This window comes from Bubalus bubalis, chromosome 7 (assembly GCF_019923935.1).
Source record: "Bubalus bubalis isolate 160015118507 breed Murrah chromosome 7, NDDB_SH_1, whole genome shotgun sequence".
Classification (NCBI taxonomy): domain Eukaryota; kingdom Metazoa; phylum Chordata; class Mammalia; order Artiodactyla; family Bovidae; genus Bubalus; species Bubalus bubalis.
The window spans coordinates 109,747,819-109,766,347 of record NC_059163.1 but is presented as its reverse complement, the minus strand read 5'-3'; the positions used below and the strand labels follow the sequence as shown (position 1 = coordinate 109,766,347).

The window sequence follows — 18,529 nt, the reverse complement described above, 5'->3', positions numbered from 1 at the left end:
GAGATTGCATCCAAGTACTGCATTTCGGACTCTTTTGTTGATCATGATGGCTACTCCATTTCTTCTAAGGAATTCCTGCTCACAGTAGTAGATATAATGGCCATCTGAGTTAAATTCCCCCTTTTCAGTCCATTTTAGTTCGCTGATTCCTAGAATGTTGACATTCACTCTTGCCATCTCCTGTTTGACCACTTCCAATTTGCCTTGAGTCATGGACCTGACATTCCAGATTCCTATGCAATATTACTCTTTACAGCATTGGACCTTGCTTCTATCACCAGTCATATCCACAGCTGGGTATTGTTTTTGCTTTGGCTCCATCCCTTCATTCTTTCTGGAGTTATTTCTCCACTGATCTCCAGTAGCATATTGGGCACCTACTGACCTGGGGAGTTCCTCTTTCAGTATCCTATCATTTTGCCTTTCATACTGTTCATGGGGTTCTCAAGGCAAGAATACTGAAGTGGTTTGCCATTCCCTTCTCCAGTGGACCACATTCTGTCAGACCTCTCCACCATGACCCGCCCATCTTCAGTGGCCCCAAAGGGCATGACTTCGTTTCATTGATTTAGACCAGGCTGTGGTCCATGTGATTAGATTGACTAGTTTTCTGTGATTATGGTTTCAGTGTGTCTGCCCTCTGATGCCCTCTCTCAACACCTACCATCTTACTTGGGTTTCTCTTACGTTGGACGTGGGGTATTTCTTCAAGGCTGCTGCTGCTCCTTACCTTGGATGAGGGGTATGTCCTCACCACCACCCCTCCTTACCTTGAACGCGGAGTGGCTCCTCTCAGCCCTCCTGCGCAGCGCAGCCACCGCTCCTTGGACGTGGTGTAGCTCCCGGCCACCACCCCTGGCCTTGGGTGGGGCTTAGCTCCTCTCAGCCGCTCCTGCATCATTGCAGCCTGGCGCTCTCGGCCGCCGCCCCTGACCTCGAACGTGGGGTAGCTCCTATTGGCCGCCCCTCTTGACCTCGGACTTGGGGTAGATCCTCTTGGCAGACACGAAAAGATAGTGGGAAAATTAATGGTCGAAGGAACAACAACACATGATTCCAGTCCTAGTTGTTTCAGTATGTCTCTGTGGCCTTGAGTAAGTTCACCTCTGCATCTCAGATTCTTCCATTCATGTGATGGAATTGCAATAGGTATTTTGCTGAGCTTATTAGCAGAAATATCCAGTCCCAGACTGTATCTGTTGCAGACTGGATCATTGTAAAAAAAAATAAAAATAAAAATATGTGAGCCATTCACAGCCTGAATTCATGGCACTTGGGAAGGGGAGAAAAGTAGAATATTCTGTGGTTTTGCACTTGGGAAATGAGAGGCTAGAAGTACCATTGACAAATATTATAAACACCAGAGGAGAAGCATACATTTGAGAGGAAAGAGGAATTTATTGTAGTGCATATAAACTACTTAATAGTCTCTCTGTATGAAAGAAGTGTTTTATTGAGATGTTTGGCATATGAGTAACATTAAATAATCTTTTCACAATGAAAAGAATACTATTCCTAAAAGAAATGGCAGTGTACCTCTCATATGAGTTTGCTGTTTAATTATACACTCATTTGGATGAATTTTGTATTTTACTGTTTTTTAATTACAAAAGGGTAATCATTATCCTAGAATAATATGACCCTTCATGTTTTATCTCTGAATGTTCTGATAATATTAAAAATCACAGAATAATACAAAGTTGAAATATCTCTTCACTATTTAAACTATTGTATTTATTTATGTATGACTCCTTTCAAATTAATCTGACTCAGGAAAACTAATCTTACCCTATGGGATCGCAGAACAATTATTTAGGCTTTACATATTTCCAAGAAAAGGCAGTGTTTCAATACAAGATGTTCTTATAATAACAATTTTAGGAAAAATGAGTTGTTCTTCCTCTATATTATTTTAATCCTTGGTCTTTCCTCTGTGGACACTGCAAATGAGTTTGTTAAGCTCCATAGGATGTGTGATCATACACCAGGTAAGCCATGTCTTTTTCCCCCTTAAATCAAAAAAATACCTGTATCTATACAGCAACAATAAATTTAAATAGCTTCAAAATTCAATAGAAAATAAAAAACTAACAAAGTTTCATAGTCTTTCATTGTAAAGAATACATGCTAGGAGCTTATAAAAATTGCATTGAGTATTTATATACCAGTATATTAATGGGCTAATAATTAACTTAGTATTGATTCTTTTTTTACTGATGCTTTTATATAATTGCTTCTGGTTTCTTTATTTACTGTAAGTAGAATTTTTATAGACCTAAAATTAATAATTAATTAAAAGTTCTTTATTTTATCTTTGTAAAGATAACCCATAATGATGTCAGGGCAATGAAGATTTATTGGCCTAGTTTCATATGTGGGGTAGATATTCACTTTATGCAGGAGCAGCAACATAATATGTGGGGCCCTTTCAAGTGAATGCATAGATATGCATGTTCATTAAGCCAGCTCTGCTTCTATGAGCCATGAAACTAGTGGCATTCATTGGACAGCTGAGCAGGTAAAGTATATGTAAGGTAATAAAACCAGTGGATTCAGGCTAAATTCTCCTATAAGAATAAACCAATTGCAAAATATACTACTTTCTTTGATACAAGCTGTCAGGCACACTGAAACACTACTTAAATTTGGCTGTGTTTCCTCTGATCTTTGCTATGATATGGTAAATATAGTCCAGCCACATTATTCCCTTACCTAATGCCAGAAGGTAATTTATCATCATTTTAAAACTTTCACAATATTATTCAGATAATAACCACTATCATTTGCAGAATAAATACAATTTTCAGGAATAAAAACCACATAAACATACTTTTTTAAATTTAATTTTTTTAATGAAGCATAGTTGATTTATAATATATTTTTAGTTTCAGATGTACAACACAGCATTCAGTTAGACACACATATATTCTTCTTTATATTCTTTTTTAGATTTTATATGTTCTTCTTTAGACTCTTTCCCCTTATGGTTATTATAAAATATGGAATATAGTTTCCTGTGCTATACAGTAGGTCCTTGCTGTTTATCTATTTTTTATATAGTAGTGTATGTATGTTAATTGCAACCTCATTTACCCCTCCTCCCTACCTTTTCCCCTTTAGTAACCATAAATGTTTTCTATGTCTGTGAGTCTCTTTCTGTTTAATCTTAATAACTGATAACCTCCTTTGAAGCCTAGTAATAGAAATACTACAATGATGTAATATTGGATACTATTTAATAACACTTACTACATCCCAGGCTCTATTCAAACTATTCTACATATGTTCCTTCATTTGATATTTATGAGGTAGCTATCATTATTTTTATTTTGAAGATGAGTAAACTAACCCTCTGCCTAAGGTCATGCCTTGTAAGTGAAAGAGCCTGACTCCTGGTCTGTTGGACACAGGCCTCAGCTGAACCACGGTACTCAAGTAGACTCTGAAGTGTATTCACCTGCCTTTCTCTTCCTTCTGCTTGTGTTTGATGCATCATACCTACTTCAGAGTCTGGCCATATCTGAATATTCCATATGACCAGCATTGATACTCCCAGGGAGTTTGCTTTCTTGAGAATCCAAATACTGCCACTTATTTCTGCTTCTGATCAGAGAGAGGCAAGTGGGTGTTTTTCAGTGTAGCTTTTCCATGATAATGGCCAGTGGGCAGTTGTAATTGAAAGTTACCATTGGTTATTCACAAGATCTTCTTGGGCCTGATGCAATAGCAGGTAAAATTCAGAGTCCTCTTCCCCTCACTTCCTTCTGAGCCATTTCCACATTCAGTTATGCTAACTATGATTCCTCCTAGGCCAATGCTGATAAACTGTTCTGGTTGAATCCCTAAATATTTGATTTGTTTCTAAACAATAGTCCAATAGACATCAAGAGGATTTTATTTCACTTTGAAGATTTGTTTGTACAATTGGCAGACTTGTCCCTACAGAAAGAGTTTGGCTGCTTGCCTTCCAAGAGAAGCTGAATCTTGTGGTAACAATGTCAGCAGCATGGCTGAGGCTGTGTCCTCCGCTCGTGAGACCACTGGCTTTCTACTTTAACTATTTCCCCTGTATTTACCAGGTATATTTAACTCTCCTTAATAAACCTCTCATTCATCATGATCACTTTAGTTACTCTTTTTAAGAAAGATTTTGTAAAAGGTTTGGTAGTGTATGATATACAACTTTTAAAATGATCATAGCTGTGAATATAAGCAGTTAAAAAGAGAAAAATAAGAAACTAGTGAACATTTAACTGTTATATCACTTTAAAATCACTTATAAATTTTGTGACACAGCATAGAGGCAGTTGTGGATGACTAAGAAGCACCGAATTGCCTAGCAAGACTTATTTGTAATAAGTCTTTTTTCCTAAAACTTAGTTTCCTCATTTATAAAATTAGAATAACATATCTACTTTACAAAGTTTATTTTAAGGATCAAAGAAATCAACTGGAACACAGTGAATTATTAACATGGTTATGACTATATGATAAAATTTTCTCAGCTATATTCAATGTTTATATATTATTTTCTTTAATATTTTCACTTAATATTTGATATGTAATTATTTCCATGTATCAACATAATTTAAATGCTCATGGTATTCCATTGTTCTATTTTTAATTTATAAGTCTCACTATTTTAAACTCAACATGTTTATAAATGAACTTATGCTTATCACATAACAATAAGTCAAAAAGAACAAGATTAAAAATGTAAAGGCTTAAATGTATAAAAATGCTTGTGCATTTCAAGCACTAAAACAGATCTGCAGAAGTTTTAATGAGTTTTCTCCTTGGTATTTCAGCTCTTGATATGCTTTTCCATGTTATAAAAAGTAATCATTCTCACATATGCCTCAGGATAAGTTGACTTCTATACAAAATAGTGAATATAAGCTAATTATTTTGAAGGATTGCTGTTTGAATTTAGTTTACAATGTGTTTCATAACATATACAAAATGTCACACAAGTTTGCCAATATGCTGGAAGCACTATGGTACTCAGAAAATAGCTACAAACATAGCTAAGTTTTATTATACTGAAATGATACATGATATAATCAGCAAGGGAAAGGGACCCAGGCAGAATCTGGAGAAATCCAGGCATAGGCTTTCTTAGGCTCTCTCCCTCCTATAAGGGGGTCCCACTTCTGTGTGGGATCTTTTTTTTTCCAGTCACCAAAACATGCAGTAACATGCAATTTTTCTGCCCAGAGAAGTCCACCAAGATATCCAACTCCTAAGGTTTTTACAGGGGCTTGTCCTAGTCAGCTCACACTGCTATACTGCTATGACAAGTACCATAGGTAAGGTGGCTTATAATCAATAGAACTTTATCTCTCACGGTTTTGAGATCAGGCCAGCATGGTCAGTTTCTGATGAAAGCCCTCTTCTGGACTACAGACTCAACTTCTTTTCTTCTCACATGACAGAAAGGGAAGGAGGGAGGGAGCTCTCTGGGATCCCTTTTTTTTTTTTTTTCTTTAGAAAAATTTATTTTATTTATTTATTTTTAATTTTATTTTATTTTTAAACTTTACAATATTGTATTGGTTTTGCCAAATATTGAAATGAATCCGCCACAGGTATACATGTGTTCCCCATCCTGAACCCTCCTCCCTCCTCCCTCCCCATACCATCCCTCTGGGTCGTCCCAGTGCACCAGCCCCAAGCATTCAATATCGTGCATCGAACCTGGACTGGCAACTCGTTCCATATATGATATTATACGTATTTCAATGCCATTCTCCCAAATCATCCCACCCTCTCCCTCTCCCACAGAGTCCAAAAGACTGTTCTATACATCAGTGTCTCTTTTGCTGTCTCGTACACAGGGTTATTGTTACCATCTTTTTAAATTCCATATATATGCGTTAGTATACTGTATTGGTGTTTTTCTTTCTTTCTGGGGTCCCTTTTAAAAGGGCACTAATCCTACTCATGAAGGCTCCACCCTAAATACCTAAATGCCTCCCACAGGCCCCACCTCCTAATACCATCCCTTTGGGAGTTAGAAATTCCTCATATGAGTTTGTAGGGGACACAAACTTTCATCTTAAACAGGGCTGGTCACGTAGGCACCCTCTGCTGAGCACATATCAAAACTCTAAAAGGAAAGCAGAAGTTCAGCCTAAAACATATCATTTGTACAATGAGTCAGGGCACTCTGAAGACACTTTTTAATTAGAGAAGCCAAGTTCCCAGATATGGATCAAGGGAAAATCCTTGAAAGTCAGCATTTCTAAAGGTAGCAGTCTCAGGCCTGCTATATAAACTCTATTCTGCTCATGATCTTAAAGATATTCTTTGTGCCAGAGTTGGTTAGCAAGCCTGTCTTCTGTGGATAGCATCCCCAGTTTGTGTCAATAAAGCAGGGTTGAAAAGAATATTAAATGAAGTAGTTTTTATTCATTGTTCCCAAGAAGAAGAAAAGAATCCCCTAGCTTTTCAGAGGATTCCCCTGTGTATGGAAGGATGACAGTTGAAGAGAAGATGCTGGCAAAATTGACAATTCTTCCCTGCCTCATGTCTTGCAATAAAGTGACCATGGAATCTAAAGGTGAACAGTCAGAACGCTATGTGCTTGACATTCTCATCTGAGCCAAAATTTATAACACGTGCATCTGACGATAAAAAAGAAATGGGACAGGATACCGGGATTCATTTACATAGTCACTACATATGCTAAGATTAGTCTCCTAACAAGAAGCACAGGAGCTGTTTCTCAACAACAAATTGTTTCTTTGACACCAAAGATTTTACACCAGATCTAATTATTAACTGGCCTGTGATTAAATACAATGAATGGATGTCTTTCCACTGGTCGCTAACAGCACTAGAAATTCAAAACTGCACCTGACACTGTAGTATTATTTTGTGTTGTACTCATCGTCAGACATGAGAAATAATCTGTTGGGATTATTAAATCACAAATTGTGAACACGTTGCACAGCTTTCTGAGTGGACATGATTCTCGCATCTTAACAAAAAATTGCAACATAAAAAAATAATTATGCCATATGTTAACTGCACACAAAATTTGAAAAATGTACCCCAAAAGTTTATAATTGCCAGTTTTACTATGCACAGCTCCAAAGTGGATCTGAAAAGAAATAATAAGTATTTTCTCAGTATTATTTCTCAGAAATAATAGGTATTAATATTTTCTCATGGTCCCAGAGTGACTAGTTGGGATGTTTAATAATAAACACTGTTTGGTTTTAAATAATAGGAAATATTTTTAAGAGAAATAATAAGTATTTTATTATAAATTTAATTTGAATTATTCAAACCTACTTATTTTGAACATCACTGTTTCAGGGGAAATATAATATGGCATTTTGTTTTGTTGATATAACTGGTTAATGTAAACTCAAGTCTCTTCACCTCTCAAACTAATTACCCCAAAATTTATTATACAGTGTTTGGAGAACTAAAGAAGTCAGTGAAAGAAAATTATTGAGTCTCAATTTGCCAGTCATGTAGAAATTAAAATACACATCTACCTTTTACAAAAAAGGATATCATTTTTATAATCAACAGTCCCTAAAGAACTCTTTTCTAGACTTTATAATCTTAAACAAGTGTTAAATATAAAAATTTTCAGGGATATTTATAATAGATTCAAAAGGTATCTGCACAAATATTAAGTGCCAATAAAATCAGGTACTTTTAGAGATGTTTGGGATACATAACATTTTTAAAAATTCCTATTTTTTGGAGCTTACACTCTATCAGGGATAGAGAAAGATAAGCAAAAATGTAAATTATACAGTCTGGTAAAAGGTGGTAAATGTTATGCATAAAAGAAAAAGTAAAGAAAGGTAGAGAATCAGAGTACTGTGGGATGTGCTGAATGTGTATAGGGAGCCAAGTGTAGTATTAGTAAATAAAATCATGGGATAGGGCTCGATTTCTGGAAAAATAGTGAACCCTGCAGGCAATGGGAATATAAAGAAAACTTTGTAATTTTGTTGTAACACAAGTTGACAGTGGAAGATGTACCTATAGAGTAATGTGGTATTTCGTTGTTATGTTCTATGTTTAAAAAATTTTTCCATGTGCTTCTAAATACCATGTTGATATAGCTGTTTTGAACATGAAAGAATAGAGACATGTCACAGCATATGCTACGCACTAAATGAGGGTTATAGGAGTTTATTATCATAAGAGTTTAGTGTCTATTAAGAACTGAATGTTTGGGCAAATCTCAGGAAAGAGATAGTTTTGGGCTGAGCATTCATTAAATCAACCATTTATACCCTGTGTGGAGTATCGTATGTTTAAATTCATTCTGTTAGTAACAATGAAAGATTTTTGAGCATGAGTGTAAGATAATCAATAACCTCAGATATGCAGATGACACCACCCTATGGCAGAAAGTGAAAAGGAACTAAAGAGCCTCTTATTGAAAGTGAAAGAGGAGAGTGAAAAAGATGGCTTAAAATTCAGCATTCAAAAAATGAAGATCAAGGCATCGGGTTCCATCACTTCATGGCAAATAGATGGGAAAACAATGGAAACAGTGACAGACTTTGTTTTCTTGAGCTCCAAAATCACTGCAGATGGTGACAGCAGCCATGAAATTAAGACACTTGCTCCTTGGAAGAAAAGCTATGGTCATCCCAGACATATTAAAAAGCAGAGACATTACTTTGCTGACAAAGGTCCATCTACTCAAAGCTATGGTTTTTCCAGTAGTCATGTATAGATCTGAGAGTTGGACCACAAAGAAAGCTGAGTGCTGAAGAATTGATGCTTTTGAACTGTGGTGTTGGAGAAGGCTCTTGAGTGTCCCTTGGACTGCAAGGAGATCCAACCAGTCTATCCTAAAGGAAATCAGCCCTGAATATTCATTAGAAGGACTGATGCTGAAGCTGAAGCTCCAATACTTTGGCCACCTGATGCAAAGAACAGGTGGAAAAGACCCTATTAATTGGAAAAGACCCTGATGCTGGGCAAGATTGAAGATAGGGGGAAAAGGGGATGACAGAGGATGAGATGGTTGAATGGCATCACCAGCTCAATTGACTTGAGTTTGAGCAAGCTTCAGGAGTTAGTGATGGACAGGGAAGTCTGGAATGCTGCAGTCCACGGGGTCACAAAGAGTTGGACATGACTGAGCAACTGAACTGACTGATAGCATAATCATGTGTGTGCATGATTAAGATTTATTCTAAGTTCTTCCACAGATCAGTCACAAAATTACAACTATCCTGACTTGAATATATTAAGACCTCAATAGGTGATAGAGAAAGGAACAAAATGAAAACTGGGAATGTTAGTTAAATGTGAATATATATTTAGCAGAAAACAGCCAATTGAAAACACAAAAACTTAGAATAAAAATAACACCAACATTTAAATAAAGCATCAGTGATAAGAAGTCAGTCATTCCATTAATGGAAATAGAAAGGTTAAGAAGGAAGTACAGATGCACATGCGAAGAGAAGTTTAGTCTGTGATATATTAGGTTAAAGCTCTCTATCCCTGTGTGCGTGTGTGTGTGAGCTTCTGCATGCCCAGTCACTCAGTCATGTCCAGTTCTTTGTGACCCCATGGACTGCCCCTTGCCAGGCTCTTCTGTCCATGAAATTTTCCAGGAAAGAATACTGGACACCCTCCTCCAGGGGATCTTCCCAATTGGGTTGGGAAGATACCTGCATTGGTAGGCGAATTCTTTACCACTGAGCCACCTCTATCCCTATGGAAATGTCCAAAAGTCAATGAGTAATGTAGGTCTGGAACCAGAAGAGGGTTTGTAGATAAAAATTGGAAATTATTGCACTGAGGTGATAGTTGAGGGCACAGAATTAAATTGGGTAGCTAGAGAAAAAGTAGAGAACTGAAGATAGAAACATGGGAGAGAGAAAAAGGAGTAATCAGAACCAGCAAAGTACATGAGCCTCTGAATCAAAGTCTTTAAGAAAAAAGAAAAGATTAAAAAAAAAAAAAAGACATAATGATGTAGAAGGAGGACCTGTGCAAACAAAATAATAGAAATAAAAATGTTGGGGAGATATCTGTTTATTTTTGCTATAATTTACATGGAGTTAAATTCACTGTTTTTTTTTTTTTTTTTTTTTAATTCACTATTTTTGACATGCAGTCTGTGAATTCTGACAGATGGGTAGTCATGTAATTACCACAAAAGTCAAGATGGAGAACAGTTCCTTCACACCCTCAAATTCTCTTATGTACCTTTTTAATCAAATCTGCCTCTACTCCCAGTCACTGTCAACAGTGGTATGTTTTCTCCCCTTACCCTTTTATCTTTTGCAGAGTATCTTTTACATTAAATCATGTAAGATCAGATCAGATCAGTCACACAGTCATGCCTGACTCTTTGCGACCCCATGAATCGCAGCACACCAGGCCTCCCTGTCCATCACCAACTCCCGGAGTTCACTGAGACTCACGTCCATCGAGTCAGCGATGCCATCCAGCCATCTCATCCTCTGTCGTCCCCTTCTCCTCCTGCCCCCAATCCACCAGTATCTGTTCTAGATACTATGTCTACCACAACATTATAACTTTTCTTTATCTTTCATGCTATGTAGGCTTTTGAGCCTGGCTTCTTTCACCTGGTATATTTGAGATCCTTTGTTGCATGTCTTCCTTTTCATCACCGAGTAGTGTGGTTCATTGTATGGATGGATCTACAGTTTGTTTACCCATTTAGCAACTGAAGGATGTTTTGGCTGTTTACAGTTTGGGGTGATTATAAATAAAGCTGCTGTAAACATTCAGGTTTACATTCATACAACAGGTTTTTGTGCATACATAGTTTTCATTTCTCCTGAGTTATGCAGCAGTAGCATAACTTATGGAGAAGGCAATGGCACCCCACTCCAGTACTTTGCCTGGAAAATCCCATGGATGGAGGAGCCTGGTAGGCTGCAGTCCATGGGGTCGCTAAGAGTCGGACATGACTAAGCGACTTCACTTTCACTTTTCACTTTCATGCATTGGAGAAGGAAATGGCAACCCACTCTAGTGTTCTTGCCTGGAGAATCCTAGGGACAGGGAAGCATGGTGGCTGCCATCTGTGGGGTCACACAGAGTCGGACATGACTGAAGCGACTTAGCAGCAACAGTAGCAGCACCATAACTTAGTTATAAAATAAATATAGTTTTAACTTTGTACGAACTGGTCAACCACTCGCTATTTCCATTAAAATGTATGAGAATCCTAATTGCTCCACAATCTTGTCAGTGCTTGGCATTGCCAATATTGTTTATTTTACTATTTTAATAGAAATATTATTGCATTTAATTGTGATGTTATTTTAAATTTTCCTAATGACTAACATTATTGAACATATTTCAGTACCTTTGCCATTTTTAATATTATTTTGATTGAAGATTATAACTCTAAAGAAAAAGGCAAAAACAGATGATAATATTGAGTAAAAAACATTTTGTTTTCTGAGTTGTGACTTAAGATAAATATAAATGACAAGTGTTAGAGTAAATCATCTGACAGGGCTAATCTATTTGGTAAAGATTGCTGATATGATTAAAAGAGCTTTAAATTATGTTTGAAGTGTTGAGAAAATTATCCCACAAACAAGATCAATAACAATAGACATGAGTTTATAAGAACAAAATAAAAACTGATAATTGAAGGAAAAGTAGTAAAGATGGTTGAAAACAATGTTTCCATCCATCTCTAACTAATGAACAGAGTATGAGTGCCTGTTCATAACTAATGAACAGGCAATGAATCTGAAAATGTAATATAAACAACTGTTCACGTTTCTAGAAGTTGTTGGAAAGGGACACATGAAGTGTTTTAAGAGCAAAGAAAGGATACAACTTATTTGATAGATATGGTTTTGATAAATGATGAAACTGAATAGCACTGAAAATTAATATATACATTAGTACGAGGGTGAAAACATGTTAGCATTGGCATCAGGATGAAAGATAAAGAAAAGTTATAATGTTGTGTAGACACAATATCTAGAGCAGATACTGGTGGATTTATATAGTGCTTCCCTCTGTGTATGACAAAAGTTGCCCAGAGGCACTGAGAGGTCCTCTCACAAGTCTTAGAAACTCCATTCTGACCTCAGCAGGGATCAGAGTTACCGGTCCTGCACAATGTTACTGTGTAAATGATGAAATAAAAAAAATAAAATCCTGATGCTAATCTAGAACTAAGCATTAAAAATAAAAATAATTTAAATAAGTAATAAATAAAAATAAAATATTATATGAAACATGTATGGTGATAGGTGTACTATAAACAAAAATAGAAGACATCAGTATGAAGTGTCCCTTCATTATTCATCAAATGCCTATTGAATAAGTGCTGAATGAGCACTGAGAAAAATTAAGTGGATAGAGGGGTAAATTAAACACAACCTCTCTTCTCATGGAGTTCAGACATTAAACAAGCAATTAAAATAAAGAATGGTAAATATTGGCAAAGACAGAGTGCTTTGAAAATGTAAGGAGCTCTTCAAGCAGTTCAAATTTAACATGAGCCTTTATAAAATGTGGAAATAGGATTAATAGAAAAGTATAACTTGAGCACATATCAGGGTTCAGAAAGCAAAGACCAGAACAAATTGAGACTTATGAAACATTCCAATACAGTGGTAAAGGAATTTTAGTTCTGTTCAGAGCAGGGAAATGAATATTAACAGATTAGTCATGCTATTTGCACAAAATGAGAGAATATTGAGTTGGCCAAACTTAATTGTACTGATCTTCATCAAAGAAAATAAATGGACTGGAAGGAGTTTGAAGTTCTACCCAAGATAGAAGTTGTGGAAAGTTTGCTTGAAATAATTCCATGTCTCTAGAAAAACATGCCAACGACATCATAGAATCAAACTCTACCTGACCTTTGAGAAAAAGTGAAGAAGAAATAGAGCATTAAAGGGTGAGATCATCTACTCAATCTTCCATCCATTTGTTTATTCGTCTTTAAAAAGAGTGTTTAGTACTTCTATATGTCAAGCACTGTGCTAGTCAGTAGTGACACAAAGTTTAAGAAGTGGAAACCCTGAGCCCTGTCCTCACAAAAGTTCACACTCTAATTGAAAGTAGGAACAAATGTGCAATTACATGACTCAGTGGGTAAAGAATTCACCTACAACGCAGAAGACACAGAACGCACAAGGCAACATGAGCCTTTATAAAATGTGGACATGAATTCGATCTCTGGGTGGGCAAGATCCCCTGGAGAAGGAAATGGCATCCCATTCCAGTATTCTTGCCTGGGAAATCCCATGGACAGAGGAGCGTGGTGGGCTACAATCCTGGGGTCACAGAGCTGGACACGATTGAGTGACTAAGCACGCACACAGGCCTGACAAATTCAACAAGAACTTCAGAGCATCAAACAATTAAAAGAACGTATATAATTCTATCAAAAGGAAAGATGTAAAAGAAAAAGAAAATGATGTTTTATTTAGAGTCTGATTTTTATTAATTCAAGGACAAATTGCCCATTGAACACAAATATGTACAGGAACTTATAAAGGTATCTAACCACTTTTAAAATATTTTAGTAATAAATTAAAAAAATACAAATCAGATGATATACAAAAGTAGATTTGTAGCTGTCTGTATAATAAAATAGAAATAGCTTCAATTGACAAATCAGTGCCAACCAATCTTTAGTTGTTTGTTACAAGGTTCTGTACTTAACAAGTATCCATTAAATATTTTTTCAAAATGAGAATATAGCCAATATCTTATCATAACTTTAAATGGAGTATAGTTTATGAAAATATTGAATCATTATGCTGTATACCTGAAACTAATAACATAACACTGTAAATCAACTAGACTTCAAAAAAATTTTTTTTCATTCTAATTACACAGGCATGTAGTTTGGTCACATTTTATGTGAATTTGAATTATTTAAATATGAAGTAGAATGTATTTAAAATATAGATCTCACTCTTGAAATAAATGTTAAAGCAAATAACCTTAAATTTAAAAATCATCAATGACCATGTTTTGAAATGAGTGAATTGTAAACAGTTTACACTATTTCCACAAGGTGGAGCCATAGTGGTAACTGTATCCAGTAATGTATTCTTCCAACCTTTTCTTTCCACATTATGTATTACATTTATAACCATATTTATCATTTATAACCATATTTATAACTTGAGACTTTCTAAATAACTGAAATTATTCTATATCTAATAAGTGAACTGAAACACTGTCTTCAGCAAATTGAGTATGTTGGGGATTTATCCCATTCTTTTACTGCTGTCTAATATTCCTTGCTGAAAAGAGAACGGTAGCAATAGTGTTAGTCTCTTAGTCCTATCTGACGCTTTGTGACTCTGAACTGTAGTCCATCAGGCTGCTCTGTCCATGGGATTCTCCAGGCAAGAGTACTGGAGTGGGTTGCCATTCCCTTCTCCAGGGGATCTTTCTGACCCACAGATAGAACCCAGGTCTCCTGCATTGCATGCAGATTCTTTATCGTCTGAGATACAGGGAAGCTCTGCTGAAAAGATACTATAATTCATTTAACAAGTCCCTTCATCAGTGGTCATTTAGGGGTCCTACTATTCTTCACTAGTGCAAATGATATCATGAAGAAATTTCTTGAACATTATCTTTGTGCAAGTGTGTCTGGAATATATATTCTGCTGGGAGAAATTTCTGGCTCAAAGCAAATGAACCTTTTTAATTCTGTCAAATTGTCCTATTCAAAGGTTCCAACAATATAAGATCTAACCAACATTATACGAGAATACTCATTTTCTGCATAACTGTTTTGTTTTTAAATGTTGCCACCTGATATAAAACGTTGTTGACGGTAATTTGTTACTCCTTAATTAGTAATGAGGTTGAATAAGTTTTGAACTGTAGTTGTTCACTGACTTCCCAGCTCATATTACTTGCCCATTTGCCACTATTTTTACAGGGTTACACTCTTTTTTGTGAGGATTAGTCAGAACTTTTTATTTGTTATAGATATTAGTCATTAGATTGTTCTATCTGTTAAAAAATATTTTCTCTTCACCTAGCACTTTGAAATTTCATAATGTGTGGCTTTCATTGCAAATGAGTTTTGAGTCTAGGTGGTCAAACATCAGGATTTTTCTCTTATGGCTTCTGGGTTTTGTTTTGTGTTGAAAGAGCTTTCTAAAATTTTAAAGCTCAACAAAGATATTCTGTTTATTTGGTTATAATGTAATCATTTTTTCACATTTAGTATTTTTATGCACATGAAATTTATATTTTTATGAAAATACAGTTAGTTTAGCACCATGTATTGAACAGACTTTGTTTTCCTTCTGTGATTTGAAATATTACCCTCATCACACACTGGTTTCAATTGTGTGTCCAGATAGCCTATTAGTTCTACAGTTGACAAAAATCTTAATATTTAACACAAATAAATGCAGTGGATCACAGAACTATTCTCACTTCCAAGAAGCAGGAAAGGGCTTCAGAAGAAGCAGCTCAGAGAGTTCAGAGATTTCGTGAAATCCCATGACTGCATTGGTGGGTGATCTGGGCCTGGGAATGCATTTTTCCTATTTCTGACTCAGTGTTTTTCCCATTCTGCTGCAAACTCTAATTTGACATCAATAGAAAAACAGGCCACTTTACCCTCTTTTATCTTGATTCTTTTTCAGTAACAGAGGAGTATTCATACTGTAGTAGATCCCCATGCCAGAATGGGGGTACATGTATAAATGCAAGAGCTAGCTTTATCTGTGCTTGCCGACACCCTTTTACTGGTGACAAGTGTACTGTCAAGGCGGCAGGAGAAAACGCTTTAGCTCCAGGTAAGAGTGTGCATGTGTCCTTGGGTTTGCTCAGTGTCATAAACAAATATATTTTTTGAAATGTTTTCAAATGAATGTCTAGACCTGCTTAATCTGGACTCACTTGAGGATTAATTCCTTTTACTTCTGAAATTCACTGAATAACATACATGATTTTGTCAGGTAAACTAATTCATATACACTAGTTGAAATTTTCAATGTTGCTTTAATAGAAGCAGTTTATTAAAAATCCCCCAACTTGTTTTTTCTAGTGCATCTTAAAATAAAATATATATTGCGTAAGAAAATATAAATTATACTTTCTTAGAAAATATATATTATATATATATGCCATATAATATATATGTATACATAGTGTATATATATGTGTATATATATAAACTTTTTCTCCTCAAACAAGAATACATCTTTGATTCATATCAAATCTGATCCCTTAAATTAAGCTTTAATAAGTATATAGCAGTCTGTCTTCTATGAAGGTCGTAATACTGTTCTGACTGGCTGATGGCTTTTAGACTATGCTAAAATATAGTGAGTAGAGCAAGATGCCGTTTTGTCTATTTACTTACATAAGTATTGGTTGCTATAGATTTACTTCCAGAGTGTATCATTTTTGATTTTCACACAAGAAAATGTGTGCAGTGCTTAATATATATTCTCTTTAAAATGATGGCAAAAATATGTTTCAAATCAGGCTTTTCTTAATAATATGCTGCATAATAAAGAGTGAATTTTTTAGTCTGCTTTTAAATCTCAGCCTTTGTAAGTACATAGAAGATTGCTTTTGTCTACCTCTCTATAGTGCATATGATTTCCTTGGGTTTCCGTTTTAGCCTCCAGAAACTGTTTGACAACATGCAGGAAAAATTGTTTCTACATCATGTCAGCTTTAATTCATCCAAGGGGCTTTAAAACATTCTGGCATACCATAATAATCATAAAATGCTTTGAATCCCTTCATCTCTGGAGAGATCAAAGACACACACAAATTAATCTTTGAGGCATTTTTGTGAGTGATATATTGAGTGTTACTGTCATTCTACCATGATCTAAGTGGAGAAACTGAGTCTCAGAGAGACTAAGCAGTTTTGGGTAGTTCGGGCAAGAAAAGAGGCAGGCATCCAGACACACATGCCCTTGTTAAGTCCAATGAATAACCATTTTACTTCTATTAACCCTTTTTATAACTGAGATAAAGAATAAAGATATAAACAAAACAAGATCAAAACATGAAAATCAACTCTTTCCATTTTTTTCCACTAACAGATTTTTCAAAAGGAACTTACAGATATGCACCGATGGTGGCATTTTTTGCATCTCATACTTACGGAATGACTACACCTGGTCCTATCTTATTTAATAACTTGGATGTCAACTATGGAGCCTCATATACACCAAGAACTGGAAAATTCAGAATCCCCTATCTTGGGGTGTATGTTTTTAAGTATACCATTGAGTCAGTTAGTGCTCATATCTCTGGATTCTTAGTGGTTGATGGAGTAGACAAGCTTACATTTGAGTCTGAAAATGGTAACAGTGAAATACACTGTGATAGGGTTTTGACTGGGGATGCCTTATTAGAATTAAATTATGGGCAGGAAGTGTGGTTGCGCCTCGTAAAAGGAACAATTCCAGCCAAATTTCCCCCTGCCACTACTTTTAGTGGTTACTTATTATACCGTACATAAATTAGCATGAATGACAGACTGTCACCTTTACTGAGAAGCAGCCAGTGTTTTTATTTATCTTTGCATGCACATCTGCTCTGTTTTTGGTTTTTCAACATGAATGAAAACGAACCTCTTTATAAAATCTGAGTAAGGCTCTAAGTTTGTTTATTTCACAAAATTATTTAATTATCTTTTAGACAACCCGTATATGAAGGAATTTTTGCTCCTAAGAGGTTTAGTAGCATAGAAAACAAAATTAGTTTTTTAGCATAACCACTCCTATTTTTGTTCTTTCATGTTAAGGCATTGCAATATAAAGGAATATTACAAAATGAGAATCAGTCAATATTGCCAGTCACAGTAATCTTTTCAACAGAACATTTAACTTTTGTGATTCTTTGTGTACATAAATATATAACATATATTTCTTAAATTCACATGTTCAAAAGTACTCAAAGACCAAGAAGTCTTCCTTTAACTTTGATTTTTCAGTCTTTTCTGTTGTTTTAAAATTTTACATATTGAAATTTTCACTTGTAATGAAAATTTTTAAACTTGAATTAGAAATTTGAAATATGCTTTACTATTGTTTCCTTCCTAAACTATATTCAATATCCTGTGAAAAGCCATAATGGAAAAGAATATGAAAAACAATATATGTGTGTGTAACTGAATCAATTGCTATACACCACAAACTAACACAACTTTGTAAGCCAACTATACATCAATAAAATTTTTCTAAAAGACTATTTTTTCCTTCCTATAATTAGAGAATAAAGAAATAGTTAACACATGAACATTTACACCCAAGTCTAAAGACACAGAAGTGGATATTTTATCTTTCTTTCATCATACAATAACTATGTGTGTGCTCTGTCATGCTCAACTCTTCATGACTTCATGGACTGCAGCCCAGCAGACTCCTCTATCCATGGGATTTCTCAGGCAAGAATACTGGAGCAGGGTTGCCACTTCCTTCTCCAATGGATCTTTCTCACCCAGAGATCGAACAGGGTCTCCTGAACTAGCAGGCAGATTCTTTACCACTGAGCCACCAAGGAAGCCCATATAATATATACAGGG

The 18,529-nt window shown here is 35.5% G+C and overlaps 1 protein-coding gene across 3 annotated transcripts in view; it reads left to right on the top strand.

Moving 5' to 3' along the window:
• The window catches only part of MMRN1 (multimerin 1), a 75,953-nt gene extending 57,900 nt beyond the window's left edge, over nt 1-18,053 (top strand). For all 3 annotated transcript variants that reach the window (XM_044946228.2, XM_006066275.4, XM_006066274.4), the window contains exons 7-8: nt 15,624-15,776; nt 17,043-18,053. In XM_044946228.2, coding sequence (XP_044802163.2) covers nt 15,624-15,776; nt 17,043-17,464 — 575 coding nt within the window. In that variant the 3' untranslated portion in view covers nt 17,465-18,053. The remainder of the gene's footprint in view (nt 1-15,623; nt 15,777-17,042) is intronic.
• Nucleotides 18,054-18,529: the final 476 nt, after the last annotated feature.